Source organism: Solanum dulcamara, chromosome 12 (assembly GCF_947179165.1).
Source record: "Solanum dulcamara chromosome 12, daSolDulc1.2, whole genome shotgun sequence".
NCBI classification, from domain to species: domain Eukaryota; kingdom Viridiplantae; phylum Streptophyta; class Magnoliopsida; order Solanales; family Solanaceae; genus Solanum; species Solanum dulcamara.
In genome coordinates this window covers 2846923-2871054 of record NC_077248.1, presented here as the reverse complement: position 1 = coordinate 2871054, position 24132 = coordinate 2846923, and the positions used below count along the sequence as shown (strand labels likewise).

The window sequence follows — 24132 nt, the reverse complement described above, 5'->3', positions numbered from 1 at the left end:
ATTCATTTGTAGAAAATCATCAAGCAAACAAGCATTCTTCCAAAGCAATACAAAAGCCTTCTTCATAAAAACTCTCTTGTCTTTCTTACAATCTAGCATTCCCTTAGCGATCTAGTCTTAAAGGCTTACTTGAGCTTACAAGATCGTGAAAGATTTGTGAGAAGTTGTCAAGTGCCGTACGGAGGTCTTAGTTGAAGTCTAAGTCCGTGACACTCAGTAGCATAAAAAAAAGTCGAAGGAGGTCCAATAAATACTATACATACATAAAGAAATAATTCTAATCATGTATAAACAGTGTGAAGGGGAGTCTTGGAGTAACTGGTAAAGCTGTTGTCATGTGACCAGGAGGTCACGGGTTCAAGCTTTGGAAACAACCTCTGGCAGAAATGCAAGATAAGGCTGCGTACAATAGACCCTTGTTGTCGGGCCCTTCCCCGAACCCTGCGCATAGCAGGAGCTTTAGTGCACCGGGATGCCCTTTATGTATAAACAGTGTAATTTTCCTCCAAAGGGGGTTCGGATGAACCCCGATGAACCCCTGAATCCTTACTAGTTCCGCCCCTCCCTTCACTGCATCACAATATTTGCAATTTCCCACACTTATGCACATAAACAGTATTTGGATTCTTAAAAGTGAAACAAAGAACAAATAGATGAACAATAGAGGAGAATTCTCACTGATAATGAACTTTGACAGACTTCACTTGATCTTTTTTTTTTCTATATATCTACAAAAGAATGGGGTTAAAGAATGAATGTGTCCTGCTTGACAAATCTATGGGGCTTTGTCAAGAATGATCAAGAAAAAAAAATGTTGATAATAGTTTGCTACATGAAAAAAATACAAAAAAGTTTTGCAAGAATGATTTACTTTCTCCTAACTACTAACCACAATATTTTTGCATCTCTTCTAGTAGTGAGGTTGATTGAAAGAATACCGACGATTCAGAACCAGGACATCGTTTGCCTTCAGTTGCTTCTATAGAAAAGATGCTAGGAGGTCGAGCAGATTTTGGTGGAGTTAGAACTGTAGTAGTTCTTGGAGACAAACACACGTCCTCCATAACACGAAATTGGAGTTCTGCTGGATAGTCCCTCATACATCCAATCCGAGGTCCAGCTCCCGTTGTCCATCTACAAGATAATTGATGAGCTAACTGGAATGACTTTGTTCTTCTATGTGTATCAATTCTCTTCATTATCTTTTCTGTGGGGATAGTTTCTTCGTAGTCTTTTTCATCTTCATCGTCAAATAAATTCAGCTTTGAAACTGAAAGTTCTGTATCTGATAAATATTCTTCTGCTGTTTCATATCCATCTATTGGAGTATCCAAAGACTGTGTGTTGTCTTTTGATCCTCCCAGCTGGCCAGCCTTAGTGAACAACTCAAATGTGTCTTCCCTTGGTGGTATTTCGACTACAATTTTGGGTTTTAATCCTTGGGATCGTCTTGACAACGGAATTGAATTTTCTGTATCCTTGAAATATTTTGTAGTAGGATTAGTCTTCTCCTGGTCTGAGCATTTGGCGTTGCTCTCTTCATTGGCTTGGCTAAAATCTGGTGCAGATAAGCTGTTACGAAGGCCAAAACCACCTTCCTTCCTACAAAAGGTTGCTTCCTCCCCATCACCTGGGGATTTCTGCAAAACAAGGAGTAAAGTTAACAAGTTAAGCCACGACTAATTAATCAACTCAGATAGGTAATGCAATAAGTCTTACAACCGAGTTTATTTACATGAAAACTTTCTAATTAGCTTGACGGCTTCTTCTCTTGCGCCAGTCCCAAACACTTAATTCATTTGAAAAAATATAAAGTGACTTTGCTTATACTTAAGTTTTGATCATTTAAGAGAAATTCACCATCCTGTATGGGGGGACGGGAATAAGAGAAATGTTGTATCCTACCTGAATAATAGTGACATCAATGTTGTGTTGTTCAAGAAATGTCATAAATTCTTCGAAATTCTCCCTTGTTGGGAGATAATGTCCGCTGTGTGGCCAGACAGCCTAGATTATGCAAAAAGATTTAGAGTCATTTAAACCAAATTTAAGAAAAAAACTTGTTGCAGGTTCGGTAGAATTATGATGTTTTATTGGATCTATACCTTTAGAATTCCATCTTCTATCACTAATCTGCCAGCAGATAATGTGGCTCCGCCAGCTAAAAAACTTGAATGCTGAAAAGTGCCTTTTTGCTTCATCCCAATGTATAAGTCCTTCGACACGCTTAGCACAAAGATCCACTTGGCTTCTTCTGGTCCTCCCCTCGTATCAAGAACCCTCCCGCTCTGCTTGTAGATGAATTTTCCACCCACAATTACAACTTCATATGCCTCCCTCTCAACCTGTAATTATACATAAACTGGTGAGTTGCATTAAACATGTATTCTTGACATTTCGTCTTACCTCATGCTGTCATGCAGCTAAAGAAGTATAATCTCCTTAGAAGTGCAAATACTTGTTTTCAAATTTTACAAAGAAGATTACAGATTAACTTCTCTACATCAGATGTTAGTATCATTACCTATATCAAACAATTTCTTTCAGAATTGAACCAAAAGACATTAGTCAAGCCACACGAGTATCTAATGTCCATTAAGCACAACTTATGTCCTTGCATACATATCATAAACTGATAAACAACCACAGGTTTGAACACCTTTTCTGTCAAATGATAACCTTTGTGCCCGGCAGAAAGAAGAGAAAACTCACCGGACCAAAATACTTGATGCATTGTTGAGTAAGTTTTGATCTAGGGCACTTCTCAAGATTTACTTCTTTACCTTCACCTATGTCTAACCTGCCACATTCGAGAGAAACACATCTAATTTAGTGACGTTGAAACTGAAGTGAAGTTATTTGTTTGAATTACTTGTTGATCCAAGAAAATCTCACCAATAGAAGAAGGGTTGTTTACTGTCAGCTTGGAGCCACTTGATGTAATAAAAATGAAGATTATGCCCATAGCGATGTCGAGGATCGATCTGTTTTCATAGTCACGAAAGTAAATCAATGAAAATCTCATAAAAAATGAGAATTCCTGACATTGTTAAGTAAACTTTTTGAGAAAAGTGCTTACTGCTTCAAGCCAATGCTGTAAAGCAAGCTTACAGGCTTTTTCATCTTTCGACAGACCTTTACCAACCTACCAACACAGACAAAGTCCTAAGTATAGCACAACTTAAATAAAGATTCTGAAATGGAGTATCGTAAAATCAATCGATACCTTTGCAGCTCTTGTTAAAGCTCTCGACCAACGAGAAAAAGCTGTTTGGGGTTTCTGAATGTCAAAGAATGATATAGAACTATGCTTGAGTTCAACGGAATCTAGTACTTTCCACCTGTAAATTACAAGCAGAATTATGCATTAAGGTATGAAATATCATGACACAGCTGTCATAAAAGTTTGCTAATCATAAATGATTAAACTACCATACCATCTCTGCTCAACCAGAATAGCACAATCCGCTAGTCGTCTTCTAGTACGAAAACTTTTGTACGTTTTCTGCAACTTCACTGCAGCCTCATCTCTTTGTTTCTCACATACCAATGGTATCATTTTAGTATTTCTGTCAGGCATGCTATGCTTTTCTTCAGAAATATCTTCACTGCTCATAAGGCTGTCTGATCGACTCATCGTCTTCTCCTCGTTATCAAATGCACTCAGTCCAATCCTGGCCTCTAATTCCCTCCTTTTATAGCTAAGCGTTCCTTCAAGGATCATCTTCCCAGAACTGTAAGACTTCTGCATTTTTGATTGATGAGGATTTTGGTCATTGAAATTAATAGGCGGTAAAGCATTCTTCGTAGCATCACTTCCAAAACTCAGTGTTCTCACTAAATAAGACTCGAATTTAGTATCTGAATCGTCAAAATTGGCGAAAGGACATGAATATGTTATTCCCATATCCCTATCAAAAAATTGATAGGATGTCCTAGATTCTGATAGAAGTTCAGAGAAAACAAGAAAAAGAAATTACCTCTGCAGAAGTAAAGACAATGTCATCAGACACTAATATCATCAATGCTTTTCAGGTGATGACACTCCTATGATGATAAAAATAAAACTACACTACTCTTATGTACTTGGTATATCAGAAAAGCTACCAAAGAAAAGGTATTAATACTCAAAAAAAGCAACATTACCAAAGAAACATAGAGTTTGCATAACCTCGAACGAGAGAGAATACGAGGAAAGCCTAAAGGATATAACATTACAATTTGCAAGAGATGCCAATGGATTAGAAGAGTGAGTGAATGAAAGAAAAAGCTAAGCACCATCGAGACAGAAGAAGGTTTCGAATTTTAGCTAACAAGATTGAATTCAATATGAATGCCTCAAGAACACAATTAAAAAAAAATTGTTCCCAAATAAAAATTTCATGGCAAGCAACTACAACGTCCGAAAAGCAAAATTTTGAGATCCATTTGAACAGATAAACACCAAAATATTTTGTCCCAAAACAAAAACTTCATGCCAAAGGACTACAACGGCCGAAAAAGTAATTCTTTTTATATCCATTTTGACAGATAACCATTTTCTTTATATGGTGCTGATCGTTTAATACAATGCCTAACACCCCAGTGAACTTCAATCAAAGCTTCATAGACACAATATCCCCCTTTCTTCAAAATAAGCAAACAAAATGCTGAATTCCATGTCTGACACAACAGGTACCCGATAAAATAGTCCTGGCATGCAAGTTGGCCCGAGCACCATCATCATTAAAAAAAATGCAGAACACCAGTGATGGAGAATATGTGTTTTTCTCAAGGAATGTAACAGGTTGAAGATAACAGAACATCCACTACAGGAATAAAAACATTGACTATGATAATAAAACCATGAAACAAAAAGAAGTATGCAAAAGGTATAGATGATAATATTCCATTAAATGATCAAAACAACAAATGCAATGCTAAAAATGCAATCTTTTTACAATAAATCAAGAAAGAAAGGAAAAGGGTACACATATTTACCAATCAATACATATGAAAATGACAAATTGAGTAACACAAATCAGAATTCACAATGAAACAAGAAATGCATTAAGAGGGTATTACAACATTTTAGCTAGCAATACCTATGAGAATGACAAAGTTACAATACATCATAATAGAACAAAAAGATGAAAAGGGTACAAAAATTTCACCTTTTCTAATACAAAAAAAATGTTCAACTTAAAAGAAAAAGGAAATGCAATAAGAGGGTATATAACAATATTTTACCTAGTAATAGCTATGAGAATGACAAATTAAGTAACAACACATCACAATATAACAAACAAGAAATGAAAAGGGTAAAAAAAAATCACCTTTTCTAGTACAAAAATGCTCACCTTGAAAGAAAAAGCTTGAATCTTGTGAAGCAAATGGGAATGAATGGAACACAAGAAAGTGAAAGATTTAAAAAAAAAAAAAAAGAAACAGAAAGAGGAAAAAAGGAAATTTTAGAATGGAGACCAATTTGAGAGGGAGCGCAAAATATGGGGCTTTGAAGAATTGAAAGAATTTTGGGGGGAGTCCTTATTCAGAGGGCCATGCTCACAGACACTAATTTGTATTGAGATCTCAAAATGTACATTTGCTTATTCAGTCCAACAATTAAAACAATATTTATAGGCAGACCAAAAGAAAAAAAAAGTATCAGTAGGATAAAATAGTGAGTATACTTTACAACCATGTGTCGTTCTTCTTGACCACATAAAGGAAGTTTCCGACCAATATACAACACCATGCTGTGATTTTCGCGTAGTGTATACACATATCTTATTTGTATTTTAGAAGATAGAAAAATTGTTTTTTTGATAAATATTTGATAAGTTTCGGATGAATATATGAGACATTAATTAACTTTAGATATATCTTATTTGTATCTCAGAACAATAGAATATTATTTTTTGATAAATATTTGATAAGATTCCGATAAATATATGACACATTAATTAAGGAAAAGATAAGTTATGTACCTTGATAGCATAAATTAGTTTTACTTGATATGTGAATTTTAGTTGTAACAACATTTTACAAGAGTACTTATTGATTAACATTAATTAAGAGTTTTTAATTATTTGTAATTATATAAATATTTGTGAAACTATCATTACATAAAACTAAAAACTTATGATGCAAATAAGTTAATACCTTTTCTTTTAATTTTTTCTTTGCTTGTTAAATTATACCAAGATGAAGAAAAAATCAATTATTGTTTTCATTTTTCACTTTTCGTTATCATATCATTTTATCGCTTGCCGACACTAATTTTTTTTTCATTACTATTTTCAACGTTCGAATCCCACCTTTCTTCCGAAAAAAGGGAAGGAGAACGATCTTCTTCAGTGGATTCCTGGGAAACCTACAGAAGTAAGAATGGAAGAGGAAAAGGAAATCCTACGGATTGGTGATTGTTTCACTACTATATTTATCTCACATAGTACATATTTTTTCACATATTTTTCTTAAACCTATGATCTATCAGAAATATTTTTATTTTTTTTATTAAATAAAAATAAAACTGCATACATACCACAAACAATACCGCAAGTATGCCTACAATCATGAATTGGATAACATAATAAGAAATGAATCTTGATTTATTAGCTCATCTTCAAAAGTTATTTCTTAAAAGTAAACTTTACGATACAAATTTAAATTAATCGAGTTAGTGAAACTAGCACTCAAAAGACAAAATGATCCTTGGCTTAGCAACTCCATATAATGCTTATACATAGTGGTTTTATTATTGCCGTACATGAAAATTTGAGTGACAGTGTACAGCTAGCTGACTAATTACATTTGTTCTTATACTATTAATATTATTACTATCGTCGTTCGATGCAAATTTCCATATTCCACCGTCACCGACATGTGGAATATTATTGGGTAGACATTTCATTTGCATTATTAATATTTGCTGTTTCTTTTTCTATCTAATCTAATAAAAGTCATCGAAAATGGCAAGATATATAGTTGTTGTCTGTCGATTCTCATAGAATGTAGAAAGGATCTAACATACTATTGTTAGTACTTTTTCCGTACGTAAAACTTTTAAGTATCTTAAAGAAATACTGCTTTAGACGTGGGATCGATTTAGCAGATGCTATAGTTTGTTTTTAATACAAATGTCTATCAAAAATAACTCTACTTCATAAAATAGAGATAGTATCTATCTATATACATGCTGTTCTTCATAATTTTATATACAAAATTATACTGATATATTATTATTATTATTAAGTTTAGTCAAACCTTTTTCTGTAGATCTAGTGAGGCATTCGATTAACGATAAAAATTAAAGGTTAGAAAAAAGAGAATTTCATAATTAAGGACTAAATTAGTTCTTTCTAGTGATGGCAAATGAGCGGGTTGGGTCATATTTGGAAGGGTTGAAAATGAGTCAACATAAAATGAGTGATGATTCAATTCGTCCATATTTTATACGGATAAAAATGGGTTGGGTAAAAAATGGATATAAATGGTACACTATTTTAAAATTCAACATGGAGAAAATATTTTAGTCTTTTCTTGGATGAGAAATGTTGAAAATGTTTTATTTAATTTTATTGTATCATAAAATTAAACCCGACCCCTGACGCGGGACCCGACTTCTAAATCGGACCTCAACCCTAACCCAGGACCCGACTTTCATATCGAGACCTGACCCCCGACTTTCGACTCGGAACCTGACCCTGACACCCCGACTCGAGACCCGACATTCGAATCAGGTTCGATCCTGAATAGGGATCGAAGTCGACACCCAATTCGAGACCCAACTTTCGAATCAAGATTAGACCTTAACACCCAACCTCGATAATTGATTCGGGATCCGAATCTGATACCTAATTTAAGACCCAACCTCAACTCTTGACTCGCAATCCGACTATCGACTCGAGACTGGACAATCGAATGGGATCCGAGCTGACCCCGACATTGATATCCAATCTCGTTGACTGATTCAGGAATCAATCCTGACATCCGACTAGGAACCCGATCCTGATCCGGGATCTGAATTGAGACCTAACACCCAAACTGGAATTTGACTTTTGAATCGATTTGACCTTCGATATTCAATACGGGACCCGACTTTCGATCTGAGACTTGACCTTGACATCTAATCCGGTAATCGACTTTCAAATCAAAATTCGACCTCGAGTCTCAATTTTCGATTGAGACCCTACTTTTGAATTGGAATTCGATCCCGACATTCAATTTGGAACTTTCAAATCAGAATTTGGAATTGAGAATCATAAGTCGAATTTTAAATTTTGGATTAGCACCAAAAATCGGTACCTGATATTTGAGTTTGGGTGAAAGTTGAGGTGTGAGGTTGAAAAAGAGTTTTGAAAAATATTTTTCTTACTTTTTGGAGATAAATCATTTTTCCTAAATTTGAGAAAAATATGATGATTTGAAAATATTTTTACCCATATTTTATCCGTAAATACCCATATTTCTATGGATTGAATATGGATATAAACTTATATTTTATCCATATAAAAAATCATTTATCTAATCTATTAAAATATGAACGAATTGGACGAATTATCAAAATATGGATCCATTTTATCGACACTAATTCTTCCTATTGAATGAAAAGTGACATACAAGAAGCGAGATTATGGAAATGTTGAAGATAAGGGAAGCTAGAGATATATATGAAACAGGAAGCTGAAGATATCAACTTGGTCCAATCAACGTACAACTGGAGTTCGAATCACACTAGGATTGGACTCCTATATTAACTAGGCTACTACTTCCTGTACTAGCTGAAGTCGACTATGATTAGATTATTTATAAATTGTAGTATTGTTATAGTAGTAATAGTTATTGTAGTATGACTCTAATTATAGCTAGTTTAGGACTCTACAATTCACTTCTATATAAGGAGCATGTACTCTATAGTTGTAATCATCAATACAATCCTTGATTTCTCTCATTCTTTTGTTGAGATTCTACATAGTATCAGAGCATTAAAGTCCTTCCTCTATCTCTGAATATTGATATATATAAAAAAAAGAAACCACACGTTCAAACTACAATGACCACCCCCACTAACACTCTGTCTATCTCCTCGCTTCACTACCTCATTGCCTCTTGCTCCATTAAACGTAAATCAACAAACTATCTCATATGGATGATGCAGTTGATTCGGACGATGAGACTAACTTATCTCATTGTAGAAAATGAATCAACTAAAAATAGTTGTTCCACTGGAAAACCTGCTGAGAAAGTTGTGGCTTGAAAAGAGAAAGATATGTTGCTAACTGATAGGATCTCAGGCACCTTGATAGAAGAAAGCATATACTTAATTGTGAGTTGCTCAACTGCCAAGGAGATGTGGGAATGCTTGGAAGAAACTTATCTTCAAGCAAAAAAAGATAAAGAGTTTCAATTCAAACACCATCATTGAAGTGTAAGGCTAGGAACCAAAAAGACTGATGAATATATTAAGAAATTCAAAAGCATATGCGATGGCCTTGTAGCCATACACAAACCATTGGATAAAGATAGCAAAGTAATTAATTTTGCTAGAGATTTAGGTGTCAAATACAAAATCTTCATGAATGTCATGCTAGGTAAGACACCATATCCCACTCTTAATCAATTTGTTAATACTTTCACAGGTTTTGATATAAGGGAATATGAAGAAAAGGAGTCATAACAGAATCCTAACATGTCATTCTCTGCCCAAAAAGGCAGGAGAAGAAGAAACAATAATCTCAACTCCGGAAGAAGAGACAACAGCACAAAGAAGAAACTGCTAGAAAACTGGAGAGAAGCAAATTCAATGACATTATTGAATGCCTTTGAAGATTATCTTCCTCAACAGGAACAACTACCACAAATGTATTACACGGGTGAAGGCAACAATAGTTGGTATACATCTTTTGGAGTGAACATTGAATTGGGTTGGTATATGCTTGCGCAAGATCAACAACAACTAGGATGCTATTCATACCGAAGCATTGACAAAATAGGTCTTTGTTGGATTTTTTTTGGTCTAAGGATCAACTAGGCAGCTATTCATACAGAAGCATTGATAAAACATGTCTTTGTTAACATAGATCAATCATTTGTCTTGATTTGTCAAAAATGATAAATAAAAAGAAAAATCAAATTATAAAATATTTGACAAGTAAATAGGGACAGAAGCCGGAGGGAGTATCATACAAGCCTTAGCAATGCTAGAACCTAGCATAGGAGGACTTATAAATGATCAATCATTATAAAAAGGGGAACTCAAAATATATTTGTCTTTGATAATCTTATCTATTTGTGTTGAGACTTATCTTTTTCTAGAAATGTGTTTACAAAAAAAAAAAGAAAAAAAAAAGAAGAAAGAGGTTGCTCCAATTTAAAATCATAATTTTACAATGATAGTTAATGTTGTGAGACGAAATGATACATCCTTGTTAGTCGGTGCATCTGCCATCGCATTTTGCTCTTGACACTTTTTACAAAACAAAAAGTATATATTATGTTTAAGTTCTCTGTCCATTAGACTCTCCTCATTTATAGATGGCTCTACTATGTTCATTGCCAAGTTTTTAATGTCAAATTAGTTTGTAAATTAAATTGGTATAATTGGAAGCATATGTCTAAATAATTGAAATGTCCAATTATATCCTTGAACATTTGTATGTAAAGGTTCTAAATAGAATTTTTTTTCGAAAAACATTAGTAATAAGATATATTTAAGATCCGAAAATAATAATGAAGGTTTTCATGAACAAAGTACTAATGTATTTATTACTTTTTCCGTCTTAATTTATATGACTTAGTTTGATTTAACATGAAATTTAAGAAAAAGAGAAAAAAATTTAAAACTTGTGATCTAAAATAAGTCATAGATGAGTATAATTTATTTCATTAAGGTAGGTAAAATGAGCATTTTAAAATTAAATTGTTACTAAATACAAAAAGTGACATACTTTTTGGAACTGACTAAATAGAAAAATAAATCATATAAATTGGGACCGAGGGGGTAGGAAAAAGACATTTCCAACCCATTAAGTAATACTAAGGGCAGTTTTGGACAAACATATTGTTGGTGAGGACATTTTCGAACTAAACTATTAGTTGAGAACATTTTTACTAATTTCACAGTGTAAGAGCATTTTTTTACCCTTTTTAATTTACAAAAAGATAATACTTTTATGAATAAAATAATTAATTGACGAAGAAAATAAGGAGTAATTAGATTATTAACAACCACCAAAGGATGTGGTGCAATGCATCAGAGTTGTATGAATTCTTTGCGATGCGCTTTTCTTCAGTAGAACCTACGTGATACGAATTTGGAGCAATTGGAGCCCAATGCCAAATTTAAATTAATTGAACTTTAATATGAAAGATTTCTTTAATGTACCTTATGTCGTACAAACTTAGATTAGTCAAGCTACAATGTAGATATCGAAGAAGGAAATATTAAAAATTAGATTATTAACAAAGTTTAAAGATGTCTCCGCCAAAGGCCACATGGAAATGTGGAATGGATGACTGACTGGTAAGTATAAGTAATTATTAACACGAAACTTTCTCTTCTCTTCTTTTTTTCCCCAAAAAAAACTTCAACTGGAACGAACTCAATGCAATAAACCCTAGTTTTCTCTGGAAATTACCTGATTTATCCGTCCAATTTCGAGTAAGAATCGGAAAAACTGAATCGAATCGTGGTCGTTGATGGCGGTTTCGGAGGAAGAATCATCGTCTTCATCATCTGCCGGTAGCAGCAAGTCGCGATCATCTGCTTCTCGTGGTGCCAGTTATTTGGCTAAGACTGTTCTTAGAGGAAGTGTTGTTCTCCAAGTGGTTTATGGCCGTATCCGCTCTCCTACTTCATACGACGTCGTCTTTGGCAAGGTAACACGGTTTTCAACTTCATTTTATAGATTGGTTGTGTCACCATGTGAATTGCAATGTGTGATTCTTTCTGTGCGTTTTCGCCCTCGATTATTATGTTTTGGAATTATTGGATTGAAATTGGCCTGGGAAAAACAAAATTGATGTATAAGAACATATGTCCGACTTGGGTTTCTTATTCAGGTAAGCTAATAATGATGATTCACTGAGTAGATATGATCCCATTTACTCTAGTACTACATGTTGTTTCCTTGCTTCAATTATTACATTATTTGTTGTTGCTGCTGGTCTCGTTAGCATTTTTTTTCACTGCTGTATTTGCTTTTCACACTTGTTTTTTTAGATCTTCTTTACCTGAGCTGAGGGTCTATCGGAGATTGCTTCTCTACCTTTACAAGGTAGGGGTAAAGCTGCATACTCTCCACCCTCCTCAGACCCCACTCGTGGGATTATATTGGGTATGATGTTGTTGTTGTTTGACTAGTTCTGATAGGGAACTAGTTATGTATTATTGAATACTTTAGCAGACTTAAAAGCTGTTACCTGAGTTGCTTAATCTAGGTAGGGGCACTTATCAATCATTTAGATTTGGAGTATGTCTAAATATAATTTGAATGATGACTAGTGTATTTGAAAGTGTTGTGTAATGGAATGAGGATCATTGTTCCAAAGAGGAGGTTAGGATTGACTTAAGTAAAAAAACTATTATTCTATGATTGATCATGTTGATTGATCTATTTTTATCTTGAAAATAGCCCCTTTTTTCTTTTATTTGCTCATGCAACTATTTTTGGGGTTCCAGTTGATCTTTTCATAGTGTTTTCCCCCTTCTGTTCTATTTAAAGCAAGTGTTGCACCAGTGGCCAGTAACGGTAATGCTGCTGCACCACTATTCCCATTTTAGCAATCCTACAAATCTTTTTGTGAGACTCTCTTCTGCTTTTGATGTTTGAAAGCGTTGATGTCTTATGAGCAGGTTTGTACCTATTAGAGGGAAGTGTCATGATTTAAATTCTTATGTTAATACCAATTCAACCATGATCCAATTATTCATTAGAGGGAAGAAGTAGAATAGATGTATCTAGAGGGTTGTATTAACACAGTTTTAAGTCAAAAGAAATAAAATTTAAGTATGTGTACAAAGTTTTTAAGTAATCTTGTAATATCATGCTGTGTTCTTTTTTTTTTCCACATACATATTCAATTTCTAGAAGAAGTACTCTCTTTATTTTAGATCGCGGAAACAACCTCTTGTAGAAATGCAAGGTAAGACTGTACATAAAATCAATGTGGTCCGGTCCTTCCTTGAACCCCGTGCATGGGAGGAGCTTGGTGTGCTAGGCTGTCCTTTTATTCTGTTTAATGTAGCCTATTGGTGCCGGTTTGTCAAAATTTCTATCACAGAGACCCAGTTCAGAGGGTTTTGACCATCTCACTAAGCTCCCCTGGTTTTCAATAATACCAAAAGCTTTCTATTTGGGATTTGTCTCCTTCACTTGATGAAAAAGTTTGTTGGTCAAGTGTTTTTGTCCAGAGATAAAATCACTTCCTTTAGTAACTAGAGGAGTTTCCAGTTTGGTATCTGCATACTGAATTCCCTTAACCACCAGCCACCACCAGCCAATTCCAGTAATAGGAAGAGACATCAGCAAGATCAGTCATATTGACTGATCTAATCTCCTGACTTTAACCTGACCTCACTGCATATTGGTGGCTTAAGTTCTTCTAGAGCATACACTGCACCTTGAATCAAATGCAAATTGAACTTTCTGTTGTTTAGAGAATTAGTACCAGTGGAAGGAGATCTGGTATTAAATTGTCTGAATAACAGTATACCAACCAAAAAATGTATTTATCAGCAGCAGAGTGTAAACAGGCTATATATTTCTTGAGATATGGCAATTCTGCTTACATATTCCTATCAGGTACGACCAAGTTAATTACATGAGGTTATATAAACTTTGTTTTCACTCCTGCGATATGTTTTCTAGAAGCACTTGTATGTTCTCTTGATTTCCAGATGCTTGAATTATAGTATCTATGCTTATATAGCACAGGTGTGCCGCGTGCTTACTTGTTTATCTGAGTGGATTCCTTACATGTGGACTTCAACATACTGTAGAATGTTAGCTACTTGGTTGCAGTTTTTAATTAGCAAGTTTCAGTGTGTGATATGACAACGGATTTTGATGCAGGAAACATCTATAGAGTTGGTGATTATAGATGAAGATGGAGTTGTGCAATCTATTTGTGAGCAGCCTGTATTTGGCATAATAAAAGATATAGCTGTCCTTCCCTGGAATGAGAAGTTTCGTGTTGGAAGCCCACAGGTGTCTTAGATTGTTTTTCCGACTAATCCTTTATTTCTAAGATTTATACTTATAGCATTTTCCTTTCACTTTTTCTTTTAAATAGCTTCTGGGCAGGGATCTCTTGGTTGTCATTTCAGATTCAGGGAAGCTGTCAGTTCTCAGATTTTGCAATGAAATGCACAGGTTAAATTATTTTTCAACTGTATCTTTTTTCTTTTATTTTTGTTCCACATAAAATGAGCCGTTATTTTTCTTAATCTTAATTCAACCAAGTCGCTCATCTATTTCATTAACAGCGTACCTTTGCACTGTTCACATAGGTTTTTCGCTGTAACACATGTTCAACTTTCGTCTCCTGGAAATCCTACAGATCAAATTGGAAGGATGTTAGCCGTTGATCCCAAGTAAGTTGTATTGTAGATCGACAGATGAAACCAATTAGATGGTTGGCAACAATTGAAATCAGTCACCTTGGGCTACTACTTAGAGATTTTAGATGTCCTTGTTGGTAATTTCTCTCTCTGCTCTTTGCAGTGGTTGTTTTATTGCTGCTAGTGCATATGAAGACAGTTTGGCGCTTTTCTCCAGCTCTGCTTCAGCTGGTAGTGATATAATTGATAAGGTTAGTATTGTGCATACGTTTCCATCTAGATATGTATGCAACTTAATTGCTTGAATAGCTATGTTTTATTCTACTGATACTCTTTAAATAATGATGCTAGAGAATCTTTTGTCCCACTGACAAGCAAGGGAAGATCGAAACTGCCAGTGGTTTCACCAGTATCTGTGGTACCATATGGAGCATGTGCTTTATCTCAAAAGTTGTTTGCCAACCAAATAAGGATTACAATCCTGTATTGGCCATTCTTCTCAATAGGTATGAATGATGGATGAAGTTTGAAAGCATAAGTAATTGTCAGAATGGCTTTGTGATGCAAAGTGGGTTTTCTTCTTTTAAGTTGCATATAACAAATCATCATCTTATAATTTATGGTTTTCTAGTATCGATATGATGTTTCAAATTGGCCCTGCAGGAGGAGATCATATAGGAGTGAGCTCATGTTGATAGAGTGGAATACGAAGGAGCATTCGCTCCATGTAATATATCAGTGTTCTGAACTCGGACCACTAGCACATCATATCGTAGAAATTCCTCATTCTTATGGACTCATGTTAGTATTTCGTGCTGGGGATGCTATAGTGATGGACATTAGAGATCCTCATAACCCTTGTTTTCTTTATCGAATAAGTTTAAATTTTACATCTCCTTCAGTTGAGGAGCAGAATTTTGTACGAGAGACTATTAGAATTCCCGATATTATAGACGAAGAAGGTATATATAGTGTTGCTGCATCTGCATTGCTTGAGCTCAGCGACTTGAATAAAAATGATCCTATGAATATTGATGATGATAGCAATGTAAAGCCGGGTTCGAATTTCGTGTGCTCATGGAGTTGGGATCCTGGAAATGAGAACAATCCTAGAATGATATTTTGTGCGGACTCTGGAGAGCTTTTCCTGATTGAATTTTTATTTGATTCTGATGGCCTGAAAGTATCACTGTCTGATTGTCTTTACAAGACTCTACCAGCCAAGGCACTTTTGTGGGTGAGAGGTGGATTTTTGGCAGTTATTGTTGAGATGGGTGACGGGATGGTGTTAAAAGTTGAAGAGGGAAGACTTGTTTATAGAAGTCCAATCCAAAATATCGCACCAATATTAGATATGTCGGTTGTGGATTACCATGATGAGAAACATGATCAAATGTTTGCATGCTGTGGGATGGCACCTGAAGGATCTTTAAGAGTTATACGTAATGGCATCAGTGTAGAGAAATTGTTGAAAACTGCTCCCATTTATCAGGGTATTACTGGAACTTGGACTGTTAAAATGAAACTTGCTGATTCCTATCATTCTTTCCTTGTACTGTCTTTTGTTGAAGAGACCAGGGTGCTATCTGTTGGTGTGAGCTTTTCTGATGTAACCGACTTCATGGGTTTCCAACCCGATGTTTGCACGTTGGCATGTGGTCTTGTGGATGATGGTCTGCTGGTGCAAATCCACCAAACTGCTGTGAGACTGTGTGTACCTATTACTGCTGCACATCCAGATGGTATTGATTCGTCATCACCAACTTTCACGTCGTGGTCCCCTGATAATATGACAATAAGCCTGGGAGTTGTTGGGCCTAATTTGATAGTTGTTGCAACGTCCAGTCCATGTTTCTTATTCATTCTTGGCATCAGGACAATATCAGCCCGTCATTATGAAATATACCAGATGCAACATGTGAAATTGCAAGATGAACTCTCCTGCATCTCTATTCCCCAAAGACGGCTTGAGCAAACATCTTTTATCTCTAGAACTAGTAATACAAATGGAGTTCCTCTGGATTCTCTTCCGGACGAATTGGACATCAGTAACACCTTCGTTATTGGTACACATAAGCCTTCTGTAGAAGTTCTATCATTTACTTCTGATAAGGGCGTGAGTGTTCTTGCTGTAGGGTCTATAACCTTAACAAACACTCTTGGAACAACTGTAAGTGGATGCATCCCTCAAGACGTAAGACTTGTACTCGTCGACCGGCTTTATGTTCTTTCAGGATTGAGGAATGGTATGCTACTCAGATTTGAGTGGCCTTCTATCTCGGCAGTTTCCTCACTAGTCTCACCTGGCCTTCAGAGTTTTGACAATTCTTGTATGGCTAATTGCACTAGTTCCTCAATTTTTGCATCTCAGAATTTTAGAACTCAACCTACACAAGTGTCCAGTTTATTGGACAAGACGAAGGATTTTCCTGTTTATCTGCAGTTAGTTGCAGTTCGTCGGATTGGCATCACTCCTGTTTTTTTGATTCCATTAAATGATTCTCTTGATGCTGATGTGATCGCTTTAAGCGATAGACCCTGGCTATTGCAAACTGCAAGGCATAGCCTCTCGTATACTTCAATATCTTTTCCACCTTCCACACATGTTACTCCAGTCTGTTCAACTGAATGTCCCAAGGGAATTATCTTTGTTGCTGAAAACAGTCTTCATTTGGTAAGAAAAGTACACAATGTATTGATAACAAAGCTCAACATTGACATCTCATCTCCCTAGTTGCACTTGTCATTTACATATTATATGTTGGATAGGCAAGTACAAGCCATATGATGTGGATTTCCTCTTGTTGCCCTCATATCAGGTTGATGGCAGATGTTCAATATCAATTTATTCATGTTGTCAGTAATCCTGGTCCCCCCCCCCCCCCCAAAAAAAAAATGGAGAAATAAAACTAAAGAAAGGGAGGTCAAGGTGTTTAGTTGTATATATTGATCTTCACCTTTGTACACCTTTAATAGTCAGACATAATGGCCATCCTTTTTTTGTTCTTGTTTCAGGTTGAAATGGTGCCTAGTAAACGGCTTAATGTGCAGAAATTTCATTTTGGCGGCACTCCTCGAAAGGTTCTATATCATAGTGACAGCAGGTTGTTGCTTGTATTAAGGACTGATCTCAGTGATGATTTATGTTCATCTGATGTCTGCTGCATAGATCCTCTCAGTGGATCAGTGTTGTCATCCTTTAAGTTTGAGCCTGGGGAGATAGGAAAATGCATGGAGTTGGTAAAAGCCGGAAACGAACAAGTTCTTGTTGTTGGAACTGGTCTCTCTTCTGGTCCAGCTATAATGCCTAGTGGTGAAGCTGAAAGGTTGGTGCCATCCTCTAAAAGGTTATAGCATTTTACGTCCATAAATCCACAAAGCATTTATTGTGATTGATTTTATTTTCTTCCTCAATAATATATCTTTTCTAGGTAAATCTTTGTTTTTCTGAAGTGTATGCATGAATTTCATGTTTATTTTTTGTTTTAATAAAGATAATTTTTGACAGTACAAAGGGCCGTCTAATAGTTCTTTGCCTCGAGCAAATGCAAAACTCTGATAGTGGATCAATTGCATTTTCTTCGAGGGCTGGATCATCTTCTCAACGGACGTCACCTTTCCGTGAGATTGGTGGGTATGCCGCTGAACAGCTGTCTAGCAGTAGTCTCTGTAGCAGTCCTGACGATAACAGCTGTGACGGGATTAAGCTTGAGGAAAGTGAAGCATGGCACTTAAGATTAGGTTATTCAACCACTTGGCCTGGAATGGTGCTTGCAGTCTGCCCGTATCTTGATCGTTTTTTCTTGGCCTCTGCGGCTAATTGTGTAAGTTGAAAATCTCACCTGTGGACTTTCATGCAAAGTTGGTGTTACCTCTTACTAAAAATATGTTGTTTCTTTTTTCATTCTCCCCGCAGTTCTATCTTTGTGGTTTTCCAAATGATAATGGCCAAAGAGTCAGACGCGTAGCAGTAGGGAGAACAAGGTTCATGATCATGACTCTTACAGCACACTTCACTAGAATTGCTGTTGGCGATTGTCGTGATGGTGTCCTCTTCTACTCATATCAAGAGGTCAGTAGCTAGAGTTGATTTCAAAAACCTCTGTTTCCTTGGGTTGTTCGTGTTTTGTTGGGCATTGGTTTTTGTATTCCATTAGGTGGATGGAAATCAGGAATTCCTTTTCTAGGTTGTAGTTTGCAGGTGACATGAAAATACTTATATTGGATATCACCTCCTTGCATTGGTAGATTTGGAAACTTGTTGCCTTACAAGCTATCTTCTTCTGTCTTGTGGTCAGGATGCAAGAAAACTAGATCAAGTTTACTGTGACCCTGTCCAGAGGTTAGTTGCTGATTGCACTCTTATGGATGTAGACACAGCTGCCGTTTCAGATCGAAAGGGGAGTCTAGCCATTTTATCATGTCTGAATCACTTGGAAGGTAAATTCCACTTACAATATCTATGTAAAATCCGATTTTTAAAATACAACAGCATAGGAAAAGAAAGATCAGGATCTCTGTACATATTTACTGGTTTATGCTACCTTTTCTGTTATTTTTATTAGCTGATATTCTTATGCACATCCTCATCATCATGTTTCTCATACTTTTCTTCATCTACAAACAGCAACATACCGAGTGTATTCACACAAGTGGGGTCTATAGAGGATTGAGTGTACGCAGACCTTACTCCTCATGGGATAGAGAGGTTGTTTCCGAAACACATAACACAACAATTTGAGAGACAATTCAGAGGTAGAATAAAGCATATCAAATAATAGAGAAAGCGTAACAAACCGTACATAGCAGAATAATGTGCTAAACTAAGCATAAGAAACAACAGGTAGTAGCAACAATTAGAGAACAGGAAACTATGCTAATAATGCTAATATTATCTACCGACCTAGCCTCACCCCAGGAGAGCGAGACAACCTCAACTACCATTTATCCTAATTCGCGACCTTCATATCCTCTTATCTAAGGTCATGTCCTCGGTAAACTGGAGTTGCGTCATGTCTTGTCTTGTCATCTCTTCCCAATACTTCTTCGGTCTGCCTCTACCCCGCGTCAAACTCGCTCATGTTAACCTCTCACCCCTCTTACCGGGGCATCTGTACATCTCCTCTTCACATGTCCAAACCATCTGAGTCTCACATCCCTCATCTTGTCCACCGCAGAGGCCGTTCCTATCTTGTCCCGAATATCTTCATTCTTATTTCTCCTGTTATGCCTAAACATCCACCTCATCATCCTCATCTCCGCAACTCTCATCTACTAGACATGAGAGTTCTTAATTGGTCAACACTCCTCATACAACAGAGTCGGCCTAACCTTTTCTTCATCTACTAACTATTTTTAGTTTAAATGCTTTGTTCTAATTTTTGTTTTATTTGGATTTGTTTTGCAGATGATTCGAATAGTCCAGAACGCAATCTAGTTGTAACCTGTTCATTCCACATGGGCGAGATAGCTATGAGAATTCGAAAGGTAAGCATTTGGTTGGAGCTTTTCTGTTTTGAATGATGGTTTAGACCATATTTGTCAAAGATGATAATTTTTAAGCCCTATAATGCACCTTCCGATGGATCTTCTTCTTGTTTGCCCAATTGAAGTAGTATAAATGATTTAAGCAAACCATATATAATACTTGTCGTTGGGAAGCAGGAGAATTTTCCTATAGGAGATAATGGTTGGATGACAAGATGGACATTTATGGTATTTATGGTCCAGAAAGTAGATAGAATGGATATCATAGAATATGCAGAAGACGACTAATCCAACACAGGCGTGAACTCACACGGAATTTGTGCTAGACCAGAAAATTTGATTTTAGCTGATATTTCATATGTCAAGGGATCTGAAAAGACAAAAATCACCTTTTACTGCATTGCAAGGTCACGAACCACTGAACCAGCTACATAATCCTCCATTTTAACATTTATGTATTCTCTTAGATGATGCCCCCAAGCTGAGAAAGAACAAATATGGTGCCCAGTGGTGATGGGGGTGAGGTTCTGCTTAGACAAACATGAACAATTTCCCCAGTTCCGAATATGATGCTTGAGGGAGATGGAGAGGAAAAAATATTTTCTACTCTGTCCATCTATAGCAAATTGTCTGATTTCATTGTTTATTTACTTTTTTAACTTTAAAACTTGTATTTTGTATTATATGTTTAACAAACAGTATTCAACTTTAATTCAGATAATTCTTATACTTCTTAGTCAATTAATTTAATTGTGTACATATGTATTTTCAAGTTAAAGTTAAATGAATACTCGAGCACCTTTGCTTTAAAAAGAGAGAATATTTAGTGATATTGGCTTTAACAAATCGTAAATAATTTAATGGTCATTCTGAAACCTGCTTCGGGTTTTGCTTATTCCCACAGATTGTTAGCAGTTTACTGGAAGTGGGATTTGAAATTTGATGATTTGCAAAAAGAAATAACGCTGCAGCATCATTTCCTTGACTTAATTTTTATGGCAGCTTCAATTGATTTGAGCAATAATAATTTTTGTCGCAGCTTCAATTGATTTGAGCAATATTATCTTTTGCAGGGGTCATTCTCCTATAAGCTTCCAGCTGATGATGCACTTAGGGACTGTCAAGTTGCCAGCAACGTCGGTGACATATCACAAAATAGTATCATGGCTAGTACACTTTTAGGGAGCATAATTATTTTCATTCCTCTTGCTAGGTATCTTAAAACATCCTGTCTAATTTATTGTTCAGGTCACCTGAAAAAGTTAGTGTCCATCTTCATCGGATGTGCTTTGGTCATTCTTCGACTCTGTACCTTCTATTTATCATGCATCTTTTTCTTTTTTAGTCTAGTATGTGAGCTGCTAACTTTTGAAGTATGAATTATCAGATAACAACATTTAGGTGATTGCTTTAGTTCAAATCAGCTAATTCTCTTCATTGAGATGTTAAATAGTTAATATATGCATTTTTAGATGTCCCACCATGTTGGCTCTACTGCAGCATTAGAATGCCAGTGGGACTTCTCCTGGTTCTTGTTTGTGATATTCGAACTGATTGAATTCAACTTTTCTCTTGAATGGCTAGTATAGAGCATCCCAAGATGGATTTTCCTGCTTTACAGTAGTTTTGGAGTTATTAGTCCCTCTTAAGTACTGTAGCCAGTGTCTCTTTTCTTCTTACCCCACTCCTGTCCTGCAGAAATGAAAGAGGAATCAGGGATTGGAAAATTGGAAGGAAAGTGGTCATAAGTAGTTTCTGGAGTGTATTGGTACTCTGTTTTATCCATAAAAGGGAGATGTTAATCTGTTATTAAGAATTAATTATTCGTAACATGGATCAAATGTTGAAGGACTTTAAGTAAATGCCAAAATGTAGTATTTTCAATTGGCTTCATCTATTTCCTCTGCAAAAAATTATTATTGAAGTAACTTTGAAAAGATTTACTTTCTCATAGGGAGGAATATGATCTCTTAGAAGCAGTACAGGCTAGGCTTGCCATCCATCCACTGACTGCTCCTATATTGGGAAATGATCATACTGAATATCGTTGTCGTGGGAGTATGGTAAGAGATATATCTTTTGTTATATATCTGAAGAACTTCTAGTACCTTTTATTTTTATTATTTTTATTTTATATAATGTTTTGGAACAACATGGTCAATGAGGCTTCATATAGCTGATCCCAACGTGCGTGAGACTGAGGCGTAGTGAGGGTCAAGCCACCAAGGGAATAAAAGTGGGAAAGGGCCATTGTTGACTGCTCAGTTGGGGGTGTGCTGGAATAGGATTTACCATATCACACCAGGGGAAAAAAAAAGAGGAGATGTAAACAGTGGAATATGTCCCTCAATCTTGCTCTCTGTAGTTCTCGTTTTCCTTGACAAATCGTTTTAGGTTTGCAAGGCAGAAACCGGAGAGCTATGTTTTTTATATTGCTGTTTATAAATCCACGTGAAACTGTCACTCATCATTCTTGTGCTGGTCTTTTGCCTTTTCAAATTTACAGGCTAGGGCACCTAAAGCTCTGGATGGTGATATGCTTGCTCAGTTCTTGGAGCTTACTAGTATGCAACAAGAAGCTGTATTAGCATTGCCTCTTGGTGCACAAAACACAATTATGTTCAATTCAAAGCAATCTCCTGCTCCAATTACTGTTAATCAGGTTGTGCGATTGCTAGAACGCATTCATTATGCCCTGAACTGAATATCAAGTTTATCTTTGTCCCTGATGCTATGAGGGCTGTTAAATTGGGGTCTTTGATTGACTATCAAATCAAAGCGGCCTTTGCCAGTGCCAATCTGTTCATATTTATGGAAAAAGTTGATCTGCGATTGCCAGAAGATGTTTGGAGCTGGGTTGAACACATGCCAGACAATTCTACTTTGTTTGGCTGTTGTGGTTGGGTTGGGTTTGGGGGGGGGGGGGGGCGTGATTCAGAAATAATTTTGCATTGTGCCTCTTCCCTGGTCATATTGTCTGTACCAGTTTTGTATGTAAAGGCTTCGAGTTTATGTACAACGCCTTTATTTCCGGGCTGGAAGAGGAGGGTTTACATTTGAGATTCTTTATGTAAATTGTGCACTGCAGTAGCTTCTGTTAATTGTTGTAAATATATCTCTTGATTTATGGGCGGCTTTGATAGACATAGTTATTCAATATTTATTTGATAAAATAATTGAGGTGTGCACAAGAAAAAGGAAAGAAAAAATGAACCTCGATTTAATTGGTACAAGTAGTAAATCTTTCTACGTCATGTCATGATCACTTTGGTTAGTGTGGAGTTGCATGAGTGGAATGGAATTGAATGCAAGGCTTTTTCACGTACCTAAAACAAATTAGACGTGATAATACTCATTAAATTTAAAAAGCTGACTACTGATGACTACTTCAAATTGTGTGATTAGAAGTTGGGTGTATTTTGATGGCCTTAATTACAATTAAGGGTGTGTTCGATTCGAATGAAAATGTTTAAAAAGAAAATGAGAGGTTTTTTATTTATTTTTTTATGTTCGATACCTATGCAAAAAATATTATTTTAAAAATATTTGTATATAAGGTGAAAATTTAGTTAGCCAACCAATCGAGTTATTAGGATTACTCGGACTAACTTATCTAATTAAGAGATTTGACTTACTTTCAAAGTATTGAATTTATTATATTCATCTCGTTCATGCACTCGCTATCTATTTTCATTATTCAAATTTTTGACAGCACGAAAAAAAAAACATTGTTCAATTCTTTGACGAAAAGCAAAAGCTCTGCAAATCATTAAAGAAAAAGTATCATTTTATTTATTACAACTTAAAAAATGCGTCAAATCAATACGTAATAAGTAACAAGTAAAAATGGTCGTAACATGTGGCATATCACATTATACTTGCTGCATGGAAAACTTATTGATTATTATTATTAGGATATATATCAATGACTTATCAAACTCTCCGGATTCAGTCTTGCTTCACTGGAGTGGAGCTCCACTATTCAACAAAAAGAAAGAAAGATGCGCTAATTCGATTAGAGGACAGACATATTCGATTCACACCCTAATACCGCTTTTGACATTCTAGAAGATGGAACCTTTGCTTTTGATTTTGATTTA

At 35.8% G+C, this 24132-nt stretch overlaps 2 protein-coding genes across 3 annotated transcripts; one reads left to right on the top strand and one right to left on the bottom strand.

Annotated features, from left to right (window-relative positions):
* Positions 1-671: 671 nt before the first annotated feature.
* On the bottom strand, positions 672-3927 carry LOC129877828 (IQ domain-containing protein IQM6-like). Its single transcript, XM_055953367.1, has 8 exons — positions 3438-3927; positions 3227-3341; positions 3080-3145; positions 2896-2984; positions 2713-2800; positions 2106-2345; positions 1906-2007; positions 672-1640 (listed from the first exon to the last, which is right to left on the bottom strand). Exons 1-8 carry the CDS (start codon positions 3905-3907, stop codon positions 885-887), a joined length of 1926 nt encoding a protein of 641 aa, XP_055809342.1. The 5' UTR covers positions 3908-3927; the 3' UTR covers positions 672-884.
* Positions 3928-11500: 7573 nt separating this feature from the next.
* On the top strand, positions 11501-23159 carry LOC129875532 (pre-mRNA-splicing factor prp12). 2 transcript variants are annotated; one of them, XM_055950839.1, is made up of 15 exons: positions 11501-11862; positions 14058-14192; positions 14278-14357; positions 14495-14578; positions 14709-14796; positions 14897-15051; positions 15209-17219; positions 17561-17871; positions 18054-18369; positions 18462-18617; positions 18844-18985; positions 19953-20032; positions 21106-21245; positions 21987-22095; positions 22539-23159. In XM_055950839.1, exons 1-15 carry the CDS (start codon positions 11683-11685, stop codon positions 22734-22736), a joined length of 4185 nt encoding a protein of 1394 aa, XP_055806814.1. In that variant the 5' UTR covers positions 11501-11682; the 3' UTR covers positions 22737-23159. The 2 variants fall into 2 exon arrangements, with proteins under 2 accessions (XP_055806814.1, XP_055806815.1); XM_055950840.1 differs by lacking the exons at positions 11501-11862; positions 14058-14192; positions 14278-14357; positions 14495-14578; positions 14709-14796 and having other exon boundaries at positions 15024-15113.
* Positions 23160-24132: the final 973 nt, after the last annotated feature.